At 49.6% G+C, this 19,652-nt stretch overlaps 2 protein-coding genes across 2 annotated transcripts in view; both read right to left on the bottom strand.

The window, feature by feature from the left end:
* brip1 (BRCA1 interacting helicase 1) overlaps positions 1 to 9,506 on the bottom strand; it is a 37,631-nt gene extending 28,125 nt beyond the window's left edge. Inside the window, exons 1-6 of the mRNA XM_030109322.1 lie at positions 9,327 to 9,506; positions 9,121 to 9,239; positions 8,849 to 8,960; positions 8,382 to 8,588; positions 7,912 to 8,057; positions 3,272 to 3,385 (exon numbers count right to left, since the gene is read on the bottom strand). Coding sequence (XP_029965182.1) covers positions 3,272 to 3,385; positions 7,912 to 8,057; positions 8,382 to 8,588; positions 8,849 to 8,960; positions 9,121 to 9,213 — 672 coding nt within the window. The 5' untranslated portion in view covers positions 9,214 to 9,239; positions 9,327 to 9,506. The remainder of the gene's footprint in view (positions 1 to 3,271; positions 3,386 to 7,911; positions 8,058 to 8,381; positions 8,589 to 8,848; positions 8,961 to 9,120; positions 9,240 to 9,326) is intronic.
* Positions 9,507 to 11,431: 1,925 nt separating this feature from the next.
* On the bottom strand, positions 11,432 to 16,955 carry LOC115401137 (protein phosphatase 1D). Its single transcript, XM_030109326.1, is given in 8 exon segments — positions 11,432 to 11,665; positions 11,667 to 11,860; positions 11,942 to 12,166; positions 12,801 to 12,848; positions 12,850 to 12,983; positions 13,127 to 13,251; positions 13,677 to 13,905; positions 16,257 to 16,955. Coding segments are annotated over 8 exon segments (1,644 nt in total). The 5' UTR covers positions 16,774 to 16,955; the 3' UTR covers positions 11,432 to 11,493.
* Positions 16,956 to 19,652: the final 2,697 nt, after the last annotated feature.

Raw genomic sequence — 19,652 nt, 5'->3', positions numbered from 1 at the left:
AATCAGAGCCTCGCTAAAAGCAGTCTCCTGATGGCGTTAACGGATTTCATCATGACAGAGGACGTGTTGGACGTCCTGGTCCTGGTCTATCACCAGAGGAGCTCTGCTGGGCTGAGATCTGACCCTGGAGTCCAGAGAGCTCATGGTCCAGGTCCTGTAGAGACCCCTCAGACCTCCTGCAGTTGAGCGCTGTTATCATGGAAACTGAGGTTTTTCACTCTGAGTTGTCAACAGGCCTGAAGACCAGTCAAGCCAGACTTCATGCCTTTGCTTTTTAAATTGTGCACATTTTGTTGTTGTGCAAACAGGGTTGACATATTCTCATTTCAATTAGTTTCTTCTTTGAAAAAAAAAAAAAACAGCAATTGAAAGAGAAAGGGGCAGAATAAAAAGTGACGAATGATCAAATCAAACGAGAAGACCTGTGGAGCCTCGTTTGCATTCGGGCATGTTGAAGAGCCGCCCGCCTCAGACAGGTTTAATTCCTGAATCATCCACCAATGGCTTGAATGATTCCCTGGAAGAATGAGCGGTATGCGATATGAGGCGGTGAAACTTATCGCGGGGATCAGAAGGTAGCACTTCTGCTGACAGACGGCCGGCTCCTCTTACCCGCCGGCTCAGATTTTCCAAGCATGTTCGCCCATCAAATATTACAATGTGCCGCGGAGCGCGGGCCGGGGAGCGCCTCGGAGGGCCGCCTCTCAGCGTTAAGAGGGATAACGAGCCCTGAGCCCCTGTGAAAAACAAACAGAGGTGCTGCGGGGCCCCAACACCGGCTCCGGTTACCTTTCTCCTCTGGAACAGTTACGCTCGGCGGCCCGGGCCCCGGGCCCGATCGCCTTACCTGCTGCTGCCACGCTAAAGAGAGCCGTCCAAATATCCTGCCCCGAGATGGCCGGTAATTACTTATTCATTGGCAGGTGGGAGGAGGTGGAGGGTGGAGGGTGGAGGGGGGCCGCGGCGGTGTAGAAGGGCTCGCTGATGAATAGGGGCCCTTGTCAGAAGCTGCAGCAGGAAACAGCTGACACAGGAGTATCCTTTTACGCGGCCGCCTCCCGAGATGCCAGGACAACACGGTCTGAAGCCTGGCCCCTCGGCCCGGACCAGACACCCCCGGACCGTCCGGACCCCAACGGACAGGAATGCAGGTGGCGGGAAGAAGGGGGGTCACCAGCCACAACACCACCACCCAACTCACAGCGTCACCCCCGCCACACAAACCAGGAAACAGCCCAGCATTCACAGCTCTGGACGGGGGACCCGGGAACCTCGGGTTCCTCCAGGTTCCTCCAGGCGGACCAGGTTTCCTGGCTTGTCCTGCTCTCCCAGGTGTAGGTGTGGATATATGTGTGGGTGTATATGGAGGTGTAGGTGTAGGTATGGGTGTAGCTCTAGGTGTAGAGGGAGGTGTAGCTATAGATGTAGGTATAAGTACAGCTGTAGGTTTTGTGTAGATATAGGTGTAGCTTTAGGTGTAGGAGCAGCTGTGGATGTAGGTGTAGGTGTAGCAGCAGGTGTAGCAGCAAGTGTAGCAGAAGGTGTAGCAGCGGCTGTAGTAGAAGGTGTAGCAGCAGGTGTAGCAGCGGGTGTAGTGCTCCAGCACGGACAGCACAGAGGTCAGCAGTGTTACTGAACACCTCCCAATATTCACAGGTAGGCTTCTGTTGCTACGCTCCCTGCCAACACCTGAGAGATGGAAATCTCACACCCCGGGGGCGGAGGGAGGGCGGAGGGAGGGGGGGTCGGAGGGCGCCCAGGGGCCGGGGCAGCGGATCACTTAGCTATCAGTGGCGCCTCTCACTGGACGCCAATTTGCTCCTCATTCCACAGCCTTCCAGAGCCTGGAATCCACTCCAATAAGGGGGGGGGGGGCTTCAATCGCTCATACCTGGGAAGACATGACACCCAACACCCCCCCACCCCCCACCCCCCGCGCTGCACAGGTAGGGGTGCTGGCACGGCGCTGCCCTCTGAAGCACCTGTTTATCCCCGGGGCGCAGTCACCAGCGGGTGAACCCCATCCAATATTTATCCCCGTGGCTTTCACAGATCAGCGGCCCGGCCCGGCCGCCCTCTTAATTAAAACTGGAGCTCGCTTCAAAGAGCGCCATTCAGGCCGTCCGTCAGCGCCGGCGGCACAAAGCGGCCCGGCTCGGGTGGCTGCGGGGGAAACCCGACCCCGGCTTCACTTTCCCTCCGCCCGTTTTTCCACCTCCCGCCGTCCGCCGCCCACCTGCAGCAGGCTGAGGCGCAGCTAGGACAGTTTGTGGGCCACGCCGCTCTCTGGACACACACACACGCACGCACGCACATGCACACACACTGCAGCATGTAGTCTGGTGAATAATCCGTGTGTGTGTGCGCTGGACTCCCACACACGGATCACTCGCCAGGCCGACTCACACACACCTCAACTAGTCCCCAACATCAGATCAAGAACAGGCCATGGCTGCAGCACCAGCTGCATTCTGGGAAAATTCAAGACGTGCCAACACTCCGCGCTGTGCAGAACTTTGCTAAACATCCTGAATCTGCGGTTGATAATGAAATCTCAGGAGTGAGAACATGAAATGAGAACCACTGGCAGCAGTCTCAGCTGGTTCATCCATTCCAAGAACAGGACTAGGGCCAAGACCAGGGCCAGGGCCAGCATCTCCACCGTCTACGAGGACATGGCGTTGGAGTGTCCTTTCCAGGGGCTCTGAGCTCCGTTGCCATGGTAACAGACACACTGAACTCTGGGAAAGTTGTGTGTTTTGACTTGACGTGGTTGTAAAGGGGTCTTCAGAGGAGCTCAGTCTCACAGCCTGCTGTGTGTGTGTGTGTGTGTGTGTGTGTGTGTGTGTGAGAGAGAGAGAGAGAGAGAGAGAGATGTGCACTCTGGACTCACACACACAAACTTCAGCAGGTGACACACCACTGTGTGTGTTTACAGAGAGGCCTCTGAAGGCGGTCAGGACACACACACCTCCATCAGTGAGTGTACACTGCCCCCCAGTGGTCTGACTCCACACCAACATGACCCCACAAATGATCTTTTCACCAATTAACACCAGCAGCTCCACTATTTTCCTCCACTTTAAGGCCAGAGGTATGTTTCACTCTGAAGGCTCCTCCATGATGTGGACCGCCACGTTTTCTCTCAAAGTCCAGAGGAAGAACAGAGACTGAAGGTTTCAGGACATTAGTCAGTCCTGATTGTTGGCGCTGAAAAAGCCTGATGGGACGCCGTCTTTAGGACATGCTCGTGTCTCTGCGTGGTACTCACACAGCTCGGGGGGGAATCGGTCCGGCCGCCCGTCCCGCCGCCGTGAGCCGGCGGCTGGTCGTCCACGTCGTCGATGAAGACCACTCCTCGCTCCAGCCGCTGCTTCTTCCGGCTCTGAGGGAAACAAGGCGGTTTAACCTCAACACATTTAAACTTTCTTTGTTGTGTGCAGAGTAGAAAACATCAATACTGTCACAAAACCAAACAAGTTCTACTGAACATGACGCCGATCCAAGCAGAAAACTACTTTTAATGAAACCTTCCGGTTTACAATCCTGTGAAAAGTTCCTCAGTGATGTGCCGTCTCGACTGTTATTAAGTAATTTGTTTAAAAAATCATCCGTTTTCTTTGAAATTTTTACCATTTGTTTGGTGGTTTAGCTGAACCGGACTGTCGCGCGGACCGGTTTTGGCCCATGGGCCTTATGTTTGTCACCCCTGAATAAAAGTTTGTCTGCTTGTCTTTTACTTTAGGAGTTTTTCAAATAATTTCAAACTGCAAGAATAAAAAATCTAAAGACTGGAATGATATCGACGTGACTCTTGTGAAACATGTTGTGGATGGCATCATCGATACCCTGACTTATCTCTCACAGCTGGCACATTTCCAAGTGAAATGAAGGTTGCTAAAGTTACCCCCTTGTACAAGACAGGAGACAAGCATCACTTCACCAATTACAGGCCAGTGTCTTTACTCTCCCAGTTTTCCAAAATTCTAGAAAAGCTTTTTGTTGCAAGACTGGACAATTTCATTGAAAAAAAAAAAGAACAAGTTGTTAATGGACAGTCAATATGGCTTCAGATCAAACAGATCAACAGCGATGGCATTAATGGACTTAACAGAGGAGATCGCAAGTGCAACTGACAGTAAGAAATGTGCTATAGGGGTGTTCATAGACTTAAAGAAAGCATTCGACACAATAGATCATGACATTCTGCTCAGAAAGATGGAACAATATGGTGTAAGAGGAGTTGTTTTAGACTGGTTAAGCAGTTATATCAAAAACAGACAGCAGTTTGTGCAGCTGAATGACTTCAAGTCACCTGAATTAAACATTACTTACGAAGTGCCACAGGGGTCAGTACTAGGCCCAAAACTGTCCATTATGTACATAAATGACATTGGTAAAGTATCAGACATTTTAAGACTTGTTTTTTGCAGATGACACAAATATTTCCTGTACCAGTGATGATTTGCAGCAACTGATGGTTCTAGTCAGGCAAGAACTCAGTAAATTGAAATCATGGTTCAACAGGAACAAACTATCACTGAATTTGGAAAAAACAAAATGTATATTTGGCAACCAGAAAAAGAATATGAGTACACCATATTACTATTACACAGAATTACTATTGCAACAACACATCATCAGTAGGGTGAAACTAACCTGTCTCACCACGGTCTAACCAGCTCACGTTCCCTATTAGTGGGTGAACAATCCAACGCTTGGTGAATTCTGCTTCACAGTGACAGGAAGAGCCGACATCCAAGGATCAAAACGCGACGTCGCTATGAACGCTTGGCCGCCACGAGCCAGTTCTCCCTGTAGGAACTTTTCTGACACCTCCTGCTTAAAACCCAAAAAGTCAGAAGGATCGTGAGGCCCCGCTTTCACAGTCTGTACTCAGACCATGGTGTTCTCACCATGACTTCACCATATGAATATTTAGGAATATTCATATGGTGTGTAATATTTACACACCATATGAATGACCCACTAGTCTGAAGCAACTTGTCTCGCTGTGTTTGTGCGCAGGTTGTGCGCAGTTCTAATCATGACTCCCTATTGGAACCGAGATTTGAACCGACGTATCTTTTTTTTTTTTAACCCCCCCCCCCAATTTCTGTCTCAGTTTCTTTAACTCCGTTTCCTTTTCAAGACGGAGCGCCGTGATTGGCTGCCTGGGCGTCTTTAAAACCCAGCAGTTTCGTTGTAACTTGTGACTTCAGTAACTTGTTGCGATGACAATGAAGACTATTCTGATTCTGATTCCGGTGCTAACATATCTAATGAATTGTGTGGAGGTGTGGGGAAACACCAACAGCACCCTACAGAAGATATGCACACTACAAAAAAGGTTTAACAATCGTGCACAAAGTGAGTTACAATGATCACACCAACCAGCTTTTTTTAAAGACAGATGTTAAAATTTATGGATCTAGCAAAACTAAAAACCATACAGACTGTTTATAAAGCTGAACATAAATTACTCCCTGGTAACTTAAATAAATGGTTCATGGAAAGGGAGGGAGGGTATGAATTGAAGGGGGGGGGGGTACAATTTTAAGCAACCGATTGTCCGCACTACCCTAAGAAGTATGTGCATTTCTGTCTGTGGGGTGAAATTGTGGAATGGTCTGGATGAACAAACAAAAATGAGTAAGAATGTCCATCAACTTCAGACAGTTTATAAAAAAGCTATTATTGAAAGGTATAGAGTTATGGAAACAAAATCAAGTAAGTTTTAGAGGCTATAAACTGAGAGAGTGTCTATCCAAACAGATTATTACCTTAGATAACGTCAGTGTATCCTCCTCCTCTACTGTGAGGAACCTCGGGGTCTTATTTGATCAGGATATCTCATTTAAAGCACACATCAACCTGGCTTGTAAAACAGCATATTTCCACTTGCGCAACATAGCTAAAATAAGAAACATTCTACCTAGAAGTGATGCAGAAAAACTCATCCATGCATTTGTTTCTGCGAGATTGGACTACTGCAACTCCCTTCTCGCAGCCTGCCCAAAAAGTGTATTAAAAAACTTTCAGTTGGTTCAAAATGCAGCCGCCAGATTATTAACTGGAACTAGAAGACGTGAACACATTACTCCCGTTCTAAAATCTCTTCACTGGCTTCCAGTCGAGTTCAGAGTTAGATTTAAAATCCTTCTCCTCACTTACAAAATCCTAAATGGGATGGCTCCAACCTATCTCCAAGATGCTTTAACGCCTTATCAACCAATCAGAGCACTTCGCTCTCAAAATGCAGGGTTACTGGTGACTCCTAGAGTCTCTAAATGGACACTAGGTGGAAGAGCCTTTAGCTATCAGGCACCATTTTTATGGAACCAGCTTCCAAGTGGTGTCAAAGAGGCAGACACAGTCTCCACATTTAAGGTGAGGCTCAAGACGTTTCTCTTCGATGCAGCCTATGATCAGGTCAGCTAGGGATTCTAAACTAAACTAAACTAAACTAAACTAAACTAAACTAAACTAAAACAAACCAAACCAAACTACAGTAAACCAAACTACAGTAAACCAAACTACAGTAAACCAAACTAAACTAAACTAAACTAAACTAAATTAAATTAAACTAAACCAAACCAAATTACACTAAACAAAATTAAACTAAACCAAACTAAATTAAACTAAACTAAACTATACTAACTAATACTAGTTTAAACAGTTAAGTATCCACAAAGCTGCCCCAGGAGCTAGAATGCTGTGGGAAGTACGGTGCACTAAGCCCTGTCCTCTAATGTCTGAATGTTATTCCCTTTAGTCCGTTCATTGCTTTTCACCTGCTGTCCCCCCCTTCGAGGGGGAGTCTTCTCCAGTTTCAGTTGCTGACTCCACTATTACGAAGGCCTATGAACAAGCTCCGTCCGGACCGGGAGGACACCCCTGTCGGTCCTGCCCGTGGACTGGCTTCGGTTCTACTGCTGGGATCCGCGGTTCTTGTGCTGGACCGTCCAACGGACTGTCCTCAACATAGTCCTAGGCTTTACTTCTTATTGTCTCATGCTAGCTGTTGCCAAAGCTGTCCGTCCCTGGGAGAGGGATCCCTCCATACTGTGGTTCTCCCCAAGATTTCTTCTTTTCCCACTGGGTTTTTGGAGTTTTTTCTTGCCGGATGTGAGGGTCTAAGGCGGTGGTTGCTTCGTTCTGTCTCGTTACTGTAAATATTGACATATTACCATTATGCTTATTCACTGTTTTTACTTTTACCGACAAATGTAACATCTTGAAGCCCTCTGAGGCAACTGTTGTTGTGATACTGGGCTATACAAAAATAAATTGATTGATTGATTGATATTGATTAATCCTTAAGTCAACGGCTTATTTTTGTCATGACTGTCAAACTATGCAGAATACAGGCAAGTTTGTGTATTTGTATGTGTGTGTCTATGTATGTGGGTATAATATGTGAATGCAGACAGGTATATGTGCTTATGAGTGTGATTTGTTTTGGAAGCGGAACTTCTAATAACCAGTCAGCATGTACTCCACACCTGTAATTTGCCATATCTATGAATGAATGGATGGGTGGATGAGTGGGGGGGGGGGGGGGGGGGGGGGGGGGGGGGGGGGCAGGACATGAAAACCTTTTGCTTCTTCCTACTCCTTTTCAGACATATTAAATGATTGATTTAGTACTTATGAGCAATTGTGGTACTATGTACACTTTAATTGACAGTTTTTTTCCCAACGGTTTTCTTTGTCCAAAATAAACTGAACTGAACTGAAAAGTGTCAGGAGTTGTAGTGGAGCTGCTGCCAGACGCTTCCTCGCCGCCCGACTGAGGAAATGAAAGCATGGAAGTGGAGGAAGAGGCGACAGCAGCGTGACGGCGGCTCACGCTTTAAAGGTCCTGCTAACGTCCTGATCAGTCTGGACACGCTCAGCTTGTTCAGTCACCGTGTTCTCTGCTGTCCGGATGCGTTTCCGGTCCGGCTGGAAGTCGTCGTCCGTCTGGCCGGCGGGGCTCCTGGAGGCCTGAAGCTTCTCAGACAGGCGAGACGCCAGGGACGGCGGTTTGGGCTGGGACTCCTCTGAACAAGGCCCTGACACACACACACACACACACACACACACAGACACACACAGACACACACAGACACACACAGACACACACAGACACACAATTCTAATAAGAAGCAATATTTCTGAAGTAAACCTTCAGTTCTTCTTTCCCGTTAGTGGGAAACAGAAGGTCCGCCGCCTGCAGTGACCAGGATGAGGATTAGATTATCACTGTATCACCGCTCTACCACCACAGTGTCTTCTACCGCCGTCTGATTTGTATTTCCACCAAAACAGTGAACAAAGGTGCTGAATACAGATGAAATGAGCAGGTTGAACCGGACTGATCCGGAAGCTTGACTCACTGCGATCTGCTGCGTCTCTGCAGGGGGACGCCGTGAGGTCCACCACCTCTGGGTCAGTCGCCGCGGTGAGGTCCACCACCTCTGGGCCAGCCGCCGCTCGGCTGTGACACACACACTGGCAGGAGGACGACGACTCGGGCTTGTTGCAGTCTCCGCAGGGTTTACTCCGCTGGCTCTTGTCCTCGGCCCCGGCCTCCTGAAGCTTGGCTGAAAGCAGGGAGAAGACAGACAGAGTGAGAACATGAAGAGAGCAGACGCCATGTCCTCCTGAACCAGTCCTCAACACTCATGACTGAAAAGGCCTTTTTAACCAAGCAGATCAGCTCAACCCAAGGACGTGTCCGGGGACCACTGCTGTTCCCTCTTCTTCTTCTGGGGTTAGCTTTCACTGTTTTCCTGATGACTGGCATTAAATGTCAGTTCAGAACCCATGTGGAGCCCCCGGAGCCCGCCGGGCTCAGACTCACCGGTCTGGGCCTGCTGCCAGCCCAGAGCCGAGCACAGCAGGGCCAGACTCTTCCCGCTCCCCGTGGGACTCTCCAGCAGACAGTGCTGCCCCGAGTTCAGGCCCCGCATGATCTGAGGAGGAATCACACACAACGTCAGAGACCACACACACTCTTCACACACCGCCTGCAGTGGGCACAGGCGAGGACGACCACCGCATTTCCACTGCATCACCCCAGTGTGACCCGGTCCAGGTCCAGGTCCTGGTCCAGGTCCTGGTCCAGGTACTCACCGAGTTCATCATGGCCAGCTGGGACGGGTAGGCCTTGCAGGGGAAGTGGACCTTCACCCCCCCGATGGTGTACTGCAGTGGGGAAGAAGCCATGGCCCCCCGGGGCGTCCGCGGGGCTGCTGAGGGGGGTAAAGACAGAAACCACCAGGACCAGGGATCAGTGTGCTGATCGGCTCCAGCTGACCGTGTGTCAACATGTTTCCTACCTGCAACTCACACACACGCTCACACACACACACACACTCACAAACACACACACAGCAGCTCCGGTCGCTCACACGCTTCACATGGGAACCGCAAAAGAGTGAAAAAATGCTTTTAAAATAAATATATATACATGAAAAAACTCCGTCCACTGTTAAGATTGAGTTAACTCTTCCCGCTCTACAAACTCACCGGACCGGATGCAACGTCATTTGTGTGCGCCCGATTTTCAAAATAAGGCATGAACCAATCTCCGCTGGAGACAAACCAACACAGAATGTCTTTATACGTGATAAAATGTCTCAGTGTGAAAGAAACTGTTCCGCATGACTAGTAAAATATGAATAAATGTATGTAAAGTCATCACATTCTATTATAATTCAAATCATACTGGGCGACGGCTTTTATTTTGGAAAGATGTTCCTGTAGCTACACATCCGCTCCGCCCACTTTCAATGAAGATGAATTGAATTGAAAACAAAAATGTAAATAATTACTATAAACATCATTTTCACAGTGAATGGATAACAACACAACACAAAGAAAGAAACTTTTTAAAAAAACTATACAAATAAATAAATAAATAGATGAATAAATAATAATATGGTGTGAACCAACTCAACCCATTCACAGCAGTTTTTAAAGCGTTATTACTGGCTGGAGATGGAACTAAAATTCTCTATAGTACACAACAGCTTGTAATTTGCACTTGTGAAAATGAAATTTTGCTAAGATGAGCAGTAAATGCTCGTCAATGAAGGCTTTCTCTTCATTCACCTTGCTGTATTTTGACTTTAAACTTCCAAAGAAGGATTGTAGGCTGGATTACAGCTGTCTCTGAAACAGTGAGCAGTTCTGGCCTGCAGGCCTCTCGCTCAACACGCTGCTTCATCGTGTCCCCAGTGGGAGTAGAGACACGCAGAAACATCCAGGACTGGCTCCCGGCTTCAGCTTTTTACTGAAATCAGTTTGTTCGCTGATACGTCTTCTTCACATTGACACTGTACACTGCTGTCAGCACAGTAAGCTGGTTCTGGTTCTGGTCCTGGACCTGGTCCTGGTTCTGGTCCTGGTCCTGGTTCTGGTCCTGGTCCTGGTCCTAGGCTCCACAGTCATAGTAAACACTTCTTCTGCACGTGCTCAGCAGATGGACAGTAAGAACAATCTCACACACATTCTCTACAGAGTGTGTGTGTGTGTGTGGTATCTTTACATGAACTGACAACAGCACCAACTAGTGGCTCCACCTGAGAACTACGTGGCCTTCAGCAGTTCTGCCATCGCCATGGAAACAGACATCATTTCCTGTAGAAAAGTCAAAGTTTTCTGAAACGAAGACGCAAAACCGCTGCTTTTCATCTGGAGCGCTGCTCAGCGACCGGAGCTGCAGAACATTCTGAGAAACCCTGACATACAGAGAGCTGAGAGCCTGACCCAGCGTGATGTGAGAGAAACCTTCACACCGACGGTATTCCCAGCATTCCCACAAACAGCTTCGCTTCCCAGAGCAGAGCGCTGTTCCTGTGAGGAAGAGGAGGGTGAGATGAAGAGCTTTGACTGAGGTTTAGTCAGAACACAGACGGGACAAATGTTTTATTTCACCATTATAGAAGCAAACAATCATCAGAATATTGAGTTTGTGCCACTGATGATTGTTTTGTTTTTTTTTTTAATATTATCTGACATCAAGAAGACATTTTTGCCAGCATAAGATAAATAAGTTATTAAAATGTGTGTGATGTGGTTCCACAACATGAGAATGAGCACAGGAGGTTCCCTTACACAGAGAACCCGGAGCTGACACACACTCACAGAACACACACCACGTCGTAGCTTCCTGGTCTGACTGTAGCAGCACCTTCACTTCCTGTCCAGACGCCCCCAGGGTGTGGGTGGGCGTGTGTGTGTGTGTGTGTGTGTGTGTGTGTGTGTGTGTTGGCAGGAATCCTCAGACTGTCTCTACTAGTACATTAAAAGAAGGTATAAAAATAGAGGTCTTGTTTTGCGGGAGCAGCTCCAGCTGCAGCAGCGGTCCGGGGAGCAGCGGCGCAGCGGTCCGGGGAGCGGCGGTCCGGGGAGCGGCGGCGCGGCGGTCCGGGGAGCGGCGGTCCGGGGAGCGGCGGTCCGGGGAGCGGCGGTCCGGGGAGCGGCGTCGGAGCGCCTGGCGCCTCAGCACACACACACGGTGTTCTTGTTGTGCTGCTGGAGGACGGGGGACACGCCGCTGGACTCCTTCTGCTTCTTCTCGGCGTTGTGCTGAGCCAGCGGCGGCCGGTCCGCAGTCCTCCGCCGAGCTTTCTTTGCGGGGTGCGACGGGCCGTCCGGCCCCCCCCGGCCCCCGAGTCCTTTTGCCCCGGGCCGTCCTGGTGGACGGGCCGGACTGCCCCGGCGGTTCGGGACCCTTGGACCGTGGGGACGGGTCGCCCTGCGGCAGGCCGCCGCCGCCGCCGCCCGATAATCCGTCTCTTCGCTCCAGAGCGGGGAGGACGTCAGTGAGGGAGGGGGGAGGAGTGAGACAGTCGTCCTCTGGGGGGCGCTGCGGAGCACACGGGAGGAGACAGCAGTGAGACGCGCACGGCGAGGCCACCGCAGACGGTCTGGACGGTCGGCTCCTCACCTGCAGCAGAGGGGTGTCTGCACGGGACAGCGAGGGGGGGGGACACTGGGACGCCTTGGACAGGTCCAGCAGCACCTCCTCCTGGTGCAGGGCGTCCTGGGGGGTCCCGCTCTCCTGCAGGGCGATCACGATGGCGCTGGTGTTGTCGGCCCGCAACATCCGCTGGCGCCACCGCAGCAGAGCGTGGCTGACCAGCTGCCGGGCGCTGGAAACACCGCAGGGGGCCTGGAGCAGGGGACAGGCTTTAATCTGAGCTCTGGACCTGGAGACGGGCTTTAATCTGAGCTCTGGACCTAGAGACGGGCTTTAATCTGAGCTCTGGACCTAGAGACGGGCTTTAATCTGAGCTCTGGACCTAGAGACGGGCTTTAATCTGAGCTCTGGACCTGGAGACGGGCTTTAATCTGAGCTCTGGACCTGGAGACGGGCTTTAATCTGAGCTCTGGACCTGGAGACGGGCTTTAATCTGAGCTCTGGACCTAGAGACGGGCTTTAATCTGAGCTCTGGACCTAGAGACGGGCTTTAATCTGAGCTCTGGACCTAGAGACGGGCTTTAATCTGAGCTCTGGACCTAGAGACGGGCTTTAATCTGAGCTCTGGACCTAGAGACGGGCTTTAATCTGAGCTCTGGACCTGGAGACGGTTTTTAATCTGAGCTCTGGACCTGGAGACGGGCTTTAATCTGAGCTCTGGACCTGGAGACAGGCTTTAATCTGAGCTCTGGACCTGAAGACGGGCTTTAATCTGAGCTCTGGACCTGAAGACGGGCTTTAATCTGAGCTCTGGACCTGGAGACAGGCTTTAATCTGAGCTCTGGACCTGGAGACGGGCTGGTGGGGGACCTGACGGAGCACTCACCACGTCCTCGTCGTTGTTCTGGCACATGGAGACGGCCTCCTGCGGGGGGGACCATGTTCCACAGGCCGTCGCTGCCCAGGATGATGTAGCGATGCTTCCTGGGGTCCAGGACCAGCACGCTGGTGTCGGGCTCCGGGGACACCACGAACTCCCCGCTGTAGAAGTCGTAGCTCCACAGATCGCCTGGCGACAGGGGAGACCGTCTGGGTTTCAGAAATGTTCCATGTTCACGGTCTGTGGTCCTCACAGCACATGGCCAGGTGTGTGTGTGCGTGCGTGTGTGTGTGTGCGTGCGTGTGTGTGTGTGTGTAGCCGGTGCTCCTCACCCAGCGCTCGGGCCACAGCCAGGAAGGGGATCTGGTCGATGACGGTGCTGCGGCGCACCGGGCCGTTGTGGCTCAGCCTCGGCCTCTTCCACACCACCCGGTTCACCCCAGACTTCTTGATCACACTGTGGGAGAGGGAGAGAAGGAGCAGCACACACACTTTACACACACACTCCCCAGATCAGGAAATATTAAACACTTCAAGTTTGGATCTGCCACAATCTGGACAATAATTCCACCATCAATCACTATTATTTATCACCACAGAGGAATCTTTCCCCTGTCTTCCTCCTGGACCTGGACCTGGACCAGGACCAGGACCAGTGTTTCTGCAGTCTTCCTGCACGCCTGACTCAGCCATAATGCTGTTGTGGCCCCGCCCCTTCCTGCACCTTGACCCACTGGCATGTAAACACAGCTGAGCTGCTGCCACGTGCAGGTTTCATCAGCTAGTCAATAAATATGCGGTGTTTTCAGAGGATATCACCTTGGAGAGGGTGAGATATGTTGGGTCCTGCAGAAGGTCAGCATCCAGAGCACGGAGCCTCACCTGCCTCCCAGACCCTCGATGCGCTCCCTCTCCCTGGGCAGCTCCGGCTTGTGGTCCTGCGTGACCTCCACGGCTCTGATGAACGGAACCGAGGCGTCATCCTGGATCCCCAGGACCACCGCGGAGTCCCCCACGTGGGCCAGGTACATGCGGTTCCCCCGGAGGACCACCACGCTGGCCGTGGTGCCCGACGTGCTGGGCAGGCCCATGAGGGTTTTGGGCCATTCAGCTGTTAAGAGAAGCGAAGCGATTACTGCCTGGAAGGAATGTTGTGGCTGATACGGCTCGGTGCAGAGGGCTGGAACCTGGACCGTGGAGCCACGTGGTCTGGTTTACAACCAGAACTCAGAGAGATGACCCCGAGAGCTCCATTAAAGCTCGTGTCCGGAGTTTCCATTCGTTTCCAATGTGTGTATCATTTTTTAACAGAGCTTAAATGTGTCAGTCTGGTTCATACTACAATATAATATTAGCATAAAGCAATATAAAAATGTATTTATGAGCCCCGCCTTCGTCTCATAGACCCCCATGTTATCTGAAAAAGCGCCTAAGCGTCAGCCAGTAGACTTCCAGCTTCTGCCTTGTCATGCTGTCAATCAACGTATGGCGCAGCCAGAGAGCACGGCCGCTCGCCCAGCAGAGGAGAGTTAGCTCCGCCGCGCTCACCTCGTATATATCCACTGTCTGCTGAACATCCACCGGAAACAGCTGAACATGGAGGATGCTGTAGGACTCAGAGGCTCTCATTTTCACCCGACGGATAATGCGCGTGCACAATTTAAGGGGCGTGGCTTGGTCGCTCATGAAAGCAGAGGGAGGGCGGAACCTCCAGACGTTGGATTAAAAAAAACTCTCATTCTTTCAAAACTCCGGACACGAGCTTTAAATGCCCCACCCTGATGTGGGTCACCTGTGTTTCTGTTTTTGGACTTTTTGCATTTTTGTTTAATGAGCAATAAAATGACTTGAGGTTTGAACTCCAGATGTCGTCCTGCCTGAACCCCCTCCAATGTCACATAAGGCTGTTGAAAACTGTTTCAGTTATGTCTGTTTCTATTCTGGTGACTGTCAACTCTAAAACTACCAGGTTCAGGACTGGCAGTCTTGTAAATGGACTACACTTATATAGCGCTTTTTACCCTGCACTGACAGAGCCTTACACTGCAATATCACATTCACCCTCACATTCACACCAGTGGAGACGGCTGCCGTGCAAGGCGCTCAGTGCAATGTAGGGTCCAGTGTCTTGCCCAAGGACACTTCGACATGCAGACAGGGGGAGACAGGAATCGAACTAACAACCTTCCGTTTGAGAGACGACTGCTCTCCCCACTGAAACACAGCCGCCCTTCTGCTTGTTCTCCATCTCTTGAGCTACAGTTGACCACAGCCATGATGTACATGCGCAGTAGCGAGGTCAAGCTCGATATGAAATGAAATCATCAGTTCTTCATGTTCTCGCTGTATCTCTGAAAGATAAAGAGGAGCTACTGCTTGTCAGGATCACTTTCAGTATCTGTTACAGTCAACCTGCTGCTCAGGACAGTAAAGACAATCCAGCAGTGATCACATCAGGAGGAAACATGGTGAAGATGGTGATTATGGAGAGCGCCTCCCGGTGGCGGGGCTCATGTTTCTCCTTCATGCCCTGCAGGCACACGGTGAGCCGGAGATCAGGTCATATCATATCTGTGTTGACCAACCCGCCCACTGTGTACCAAGCAGCAGAGTTCATCAGTGAGGCTGGTAAACAGCTGACATGTCCCAGCATGTCCAACCAGACACTGGAGCACCGCCGGTGTTTCTGCTCGACTGGTTACCGTGTTAACTGGTGTCCGGCTTCTTTTGGCTTCAGACAACAGTGGAGACAGCGGTGTAACGAGTCGTAATGCTTCCTGTGCGACCTGCTGCCAAGCAGGTCAACGACACACACACACACACACACACACACACACACACACACACACACACACACACACACACACACACACACACACACACACACACACACAGCTGGTTTCAGCATCAGCTGTTACCAGCAGCAACCACAGACGCCAGAGGAAGCAGTGGTTAGCAGGGACACCAGCTAATCCATAACACCAGCCGGCGCAGCAGCGATCGCGCACATTTCCAGGAGGCTTTCTCACCGGCAATGACTAAATAATAAGAATGTGAGAATATAAGCCCAGAACAGTGGTTCAGTCCCACTCGACAGCACCGGATCACTGGACCCTGACAGCAGCACACACGGTTCTGCGGGGTTCTTATTTCATGGTGCACCGGTCGCTAGCTTGTTTAGCTCCGCTGGTTCTGCCTGTTTAGCCGGTTAGGATTAACCCATCCAGCAGTTTGAGATAAGAGCCAACCGCTCTGTAGCTACATAACCAAAACTCTCCCCAGAATGGGCGATCTATGTGGTGGAAGCAGGTTTGGCTGAGCTGGCGGGGCGCTCCGGTAGGACCGTGAAGGCCACACGGGATGTTGTGTCCGCTCACAGGATGCTCTCACCCAGCCCGGGACGGTGTAACGCACGGCCCGGCGCGGTGTACGCACGGCCCGGGACGGTGTGGGTGAACTTACGGAGCTTCTTCCACATCGCGTGGTGACAGGCTACGAATCCTTTGCGGATGGCGGCGCAGACCTCCCGGTCACAGTGGGACCAGAAGCCCCGCTGCTTCTTGATGAACTCCCACAGAAAGTCCCGTGCAAACTGCGCAGCCTCGCGACCCCCGTGGCCGTCGAACACGGCGAAAAACGCCACGGAGCGGCGAGAGGAAGCCGGCTTGGCCGGCTGCGGGCTGTGACCCCGCCGCGGGCTCTGACCCCCGGGTGAAGCCGGCTCCTCCGTCCGGTCAGCCTCCAGGGCCGCGCGGGAGCCCGCCTCGGAGTGTCCCGGCTCCCCGGTCCCGTCGGGATGAGTGTCCCCAGCCGGAGGACTGGACGTCCCGTCTCGCCCTCCGCTCTCCTCCGGCTCGCCCGGCGTCGGCTCCTCTTCCTCCGGCTCGGGCTCTACTATGACCTCGGTCACATCCTCCATATACTTCCTGCCTCCCTGGTCGGTGAAGACGCTCACTCGCATCAGCAGCGCGGATTCCATGTCCCCAGAAACACTCTGTTTGTGTTATCATTAGAACAAAAAAAGAAAAAAAAGGAAACAAAAAAAAGGAGCAGAGTTTACAGCAGAGCGACGTCCTGCCTTTGTTTATGTTCAAGCGTAGTAGGCATGCTCCGACGTGTTGACGTCACAGCGTGCGTGCTGGTACGTGGACGACGGCGTAACGTCCATGGCGCGCGCCGTGACGTTCCGCGTCAGGTTCTTTGACAGTCGATGGTCAGATTATTGTGAACCTAAAGCTCATATTTTCTTTGAAATCTACGGTGGCCGACAGGTGCAAACGCGCTGCAAACACAGAAAACACATGCAAGAAAGAAACGCTTCAAGAAAAAAATGCTGCAAGAGAAAAAAACGCCGCAAACACAGAAAACACCTGCAAGAGAAAAATGCTGCAATCACAGAAAACACATGCAAGTAAAAAAACACTTGCAAGAAAAAAAACACTCGCAAGAAAAAAAACGCTTGCAAGAAAAAAAAACGCTGCAAGAGAAAAAACCGCTGCAAACACAGAAAACACTTGCAAGAGAAAAATGCTGCAAATTCAATCCACAACGGAAGTGCGCCAGCTCGCTCCAAGAAGAAGAAGAAGAAGAAAAAAGTACGGAAGCCCTACAAGGACATGGTTAAATACTTTTTTTTTTTTTTTAATTTCCTCCGCTTTGCCGTGATAACGAGTTAATTTCAGTGGTTTATCGAGAAGTCGACTTATTTTTCCACGTTGTCTCGACAAAACGACAATACGGTGAACCGGGAGTCCCAGTCTTTCACCAGACAGCGACGCTCCGCTGCCACGGACCACAGACAGAGGTGAGTTCAGCCTGTTTATGAGTTTTTTGTACTGTTACTCATTTCTGAATAACTTATATGATGCACGCAAATCAAACAGCTGTCTGTCCAGCATTTGCACAGTGGAACTGCGATATTTAGCCTCCTAATGCAGGACCTGTGTGTTTTCTAGTGTCTGACCCAGACTGTCTGTTCTGGAGCAGCTCGGAGAACTGCAACAACCTCACCAGATTCATCAGGTCAGCTTTCTGTACTTATGTAATAATCAAAAACTGCTGTTTCCCTGCTTCCCATCCTGACAACTGTACTGTTTTGGTGTTTTTTCAGTTATATACATATAGCAGAACAGCCACTTTGGCTATAGCCATATGTTCATTACAGAAAAAAAGTCGTTTCAAATGAGTCGATGTTGACAGAATAATCAGTCACAGGTAATGTTGAGTTACAAGAGCAAGGTGGCTGTAACTTACTTGATAAACTTTAGATGTATTTGGAAGTCTCAAACATCCAAATAAAATAGAATACATTTACTAATGTTTTGTCTGAATTCATAGTGAAGCAAAAACGGCAAACTTTTTTTGTTTGTTTGTTTTTTCACAAAATGAAATTAAAATGAATCAGTTATGGAACAGTAAATTAGAAATTGGGACTTGAAATGAACCAGAGTGAAATTTAAGTTTTTCCTGAATTGGGAAAAAAAACCGTATTGCACTGGATGCTGACTGCAGGAAGGTTCTGCTGTGTTCCAGCTTTACAGGCGTTATCCTATTGATGACAAGTAATGCAGCCAAGAATGCTTCCTGATTATATGTTTTTTTCTTTTGTAACTTCAGTTTTTGTTTTTACTGTGGCAGGTGGACAAAGATGCTGGTGGGATGAAGGATGAGGAAGCCCTGTCAAAGTCTCTTCCTCATCTGGAGCCGTGTGGAGGCCATCTTTACACTTTCTGCTCTTGCTCAGTTTCATGCCGTTTTATTTTCATGACAAAATCTTGTCAGATCCTGAATAATTTTATTGTAGAATATCATTGTCAACAAAGATTCTATTTTTGTATTAAACTGTTTGAAATTCAATCCAGTTTTTTGTAATGTCTTCGAGTCAAATTGTTTTGGTTCCTATCTATGATTTTATGAATCACAGCTGTGCTCCTGAGCCTACATGAGTGTCATGCATGAGGACATTGTCAAAAATGTTTGAGTACATCAGCCTCCATTTGAGGGTATAAATGCATACATATAGAACAATTAAACAGTCTTTTCAGGACAGTTTCATCTTTATAAAGAGATACTCTTCATAAAAACTGACTGACTCAACAAATTTATAGATCTTAACTGAAACGTGGCTGTGGTGTAAATTTGGCTGTACCATAAACTGAAATGCCTGGTTTTAGGTTTGAAGTTAACCATTTGTTCCATCACACTGTTGTCACACAGGTGTAAGATTCGGATAAACCAGCTGACATCAACCTTTATTAGGCTACATGTCTGACATCTTGGTTGCTTTGATGTGTAAATAAAAATATCTACAAAAATGATAAACATTCAAGCATCAAGCTGTCCTATAAAATTAAATTATTTAACATGACCTAATGATGGTTTGACCTTTCAAAATAAACAAGCACACATGGATCTTGAGTGTTACTTCAGTATTAAAGAATGCCACAGCTGAGCCCAGCAGTGTAAGTTAAGCATATACAATGGATTTTTTCTTTAAGAAAATGGATATTTGTGAAGCATAGTTGGACTTAGAGGACATGCAAACATCCCACATTAAAACTGAACACATTTATTTGTTTTAGTGCATCCATGATATGTTTCATACAAACTAACACTGTAAAAAAAGAAAAAAAATCAGAAAACAGGGGTGTATAAAACACTGGAAATGGAAGTGTGCTCAAAGCGGTAGGCTAAAGTTTTTAATATTGGCTGTTGTGGCAACAGTTTTGGTAGGTGGGGGTTAATCTGACTGACAGCTGTGTTCTCATTAAGTCTTCGGCTGTCTGTACAGTCTGGTTGCCTCAGCAGCATTATGACCTGCCTCAAGATTCAGTTTATTTATGACCACAAGGCAGAGCT

The sequence above is a fragment of the Salarias fasciatus genome, chromosome 14 (assembly GCF_902148845.1).
Source record: "Salarias fasciatus chromosome 14, fSalaFa1.1, whole genome shotgun sequence".
NCBI lineage: Eukaryota > Metazoa > Chordata > Actinopteri > Blenniiformes > Blenniidae > Salarias > Salarias fasciatus.
This window is presented reverse-complemented; position numbering and strand designations above follow the sequence as displayed.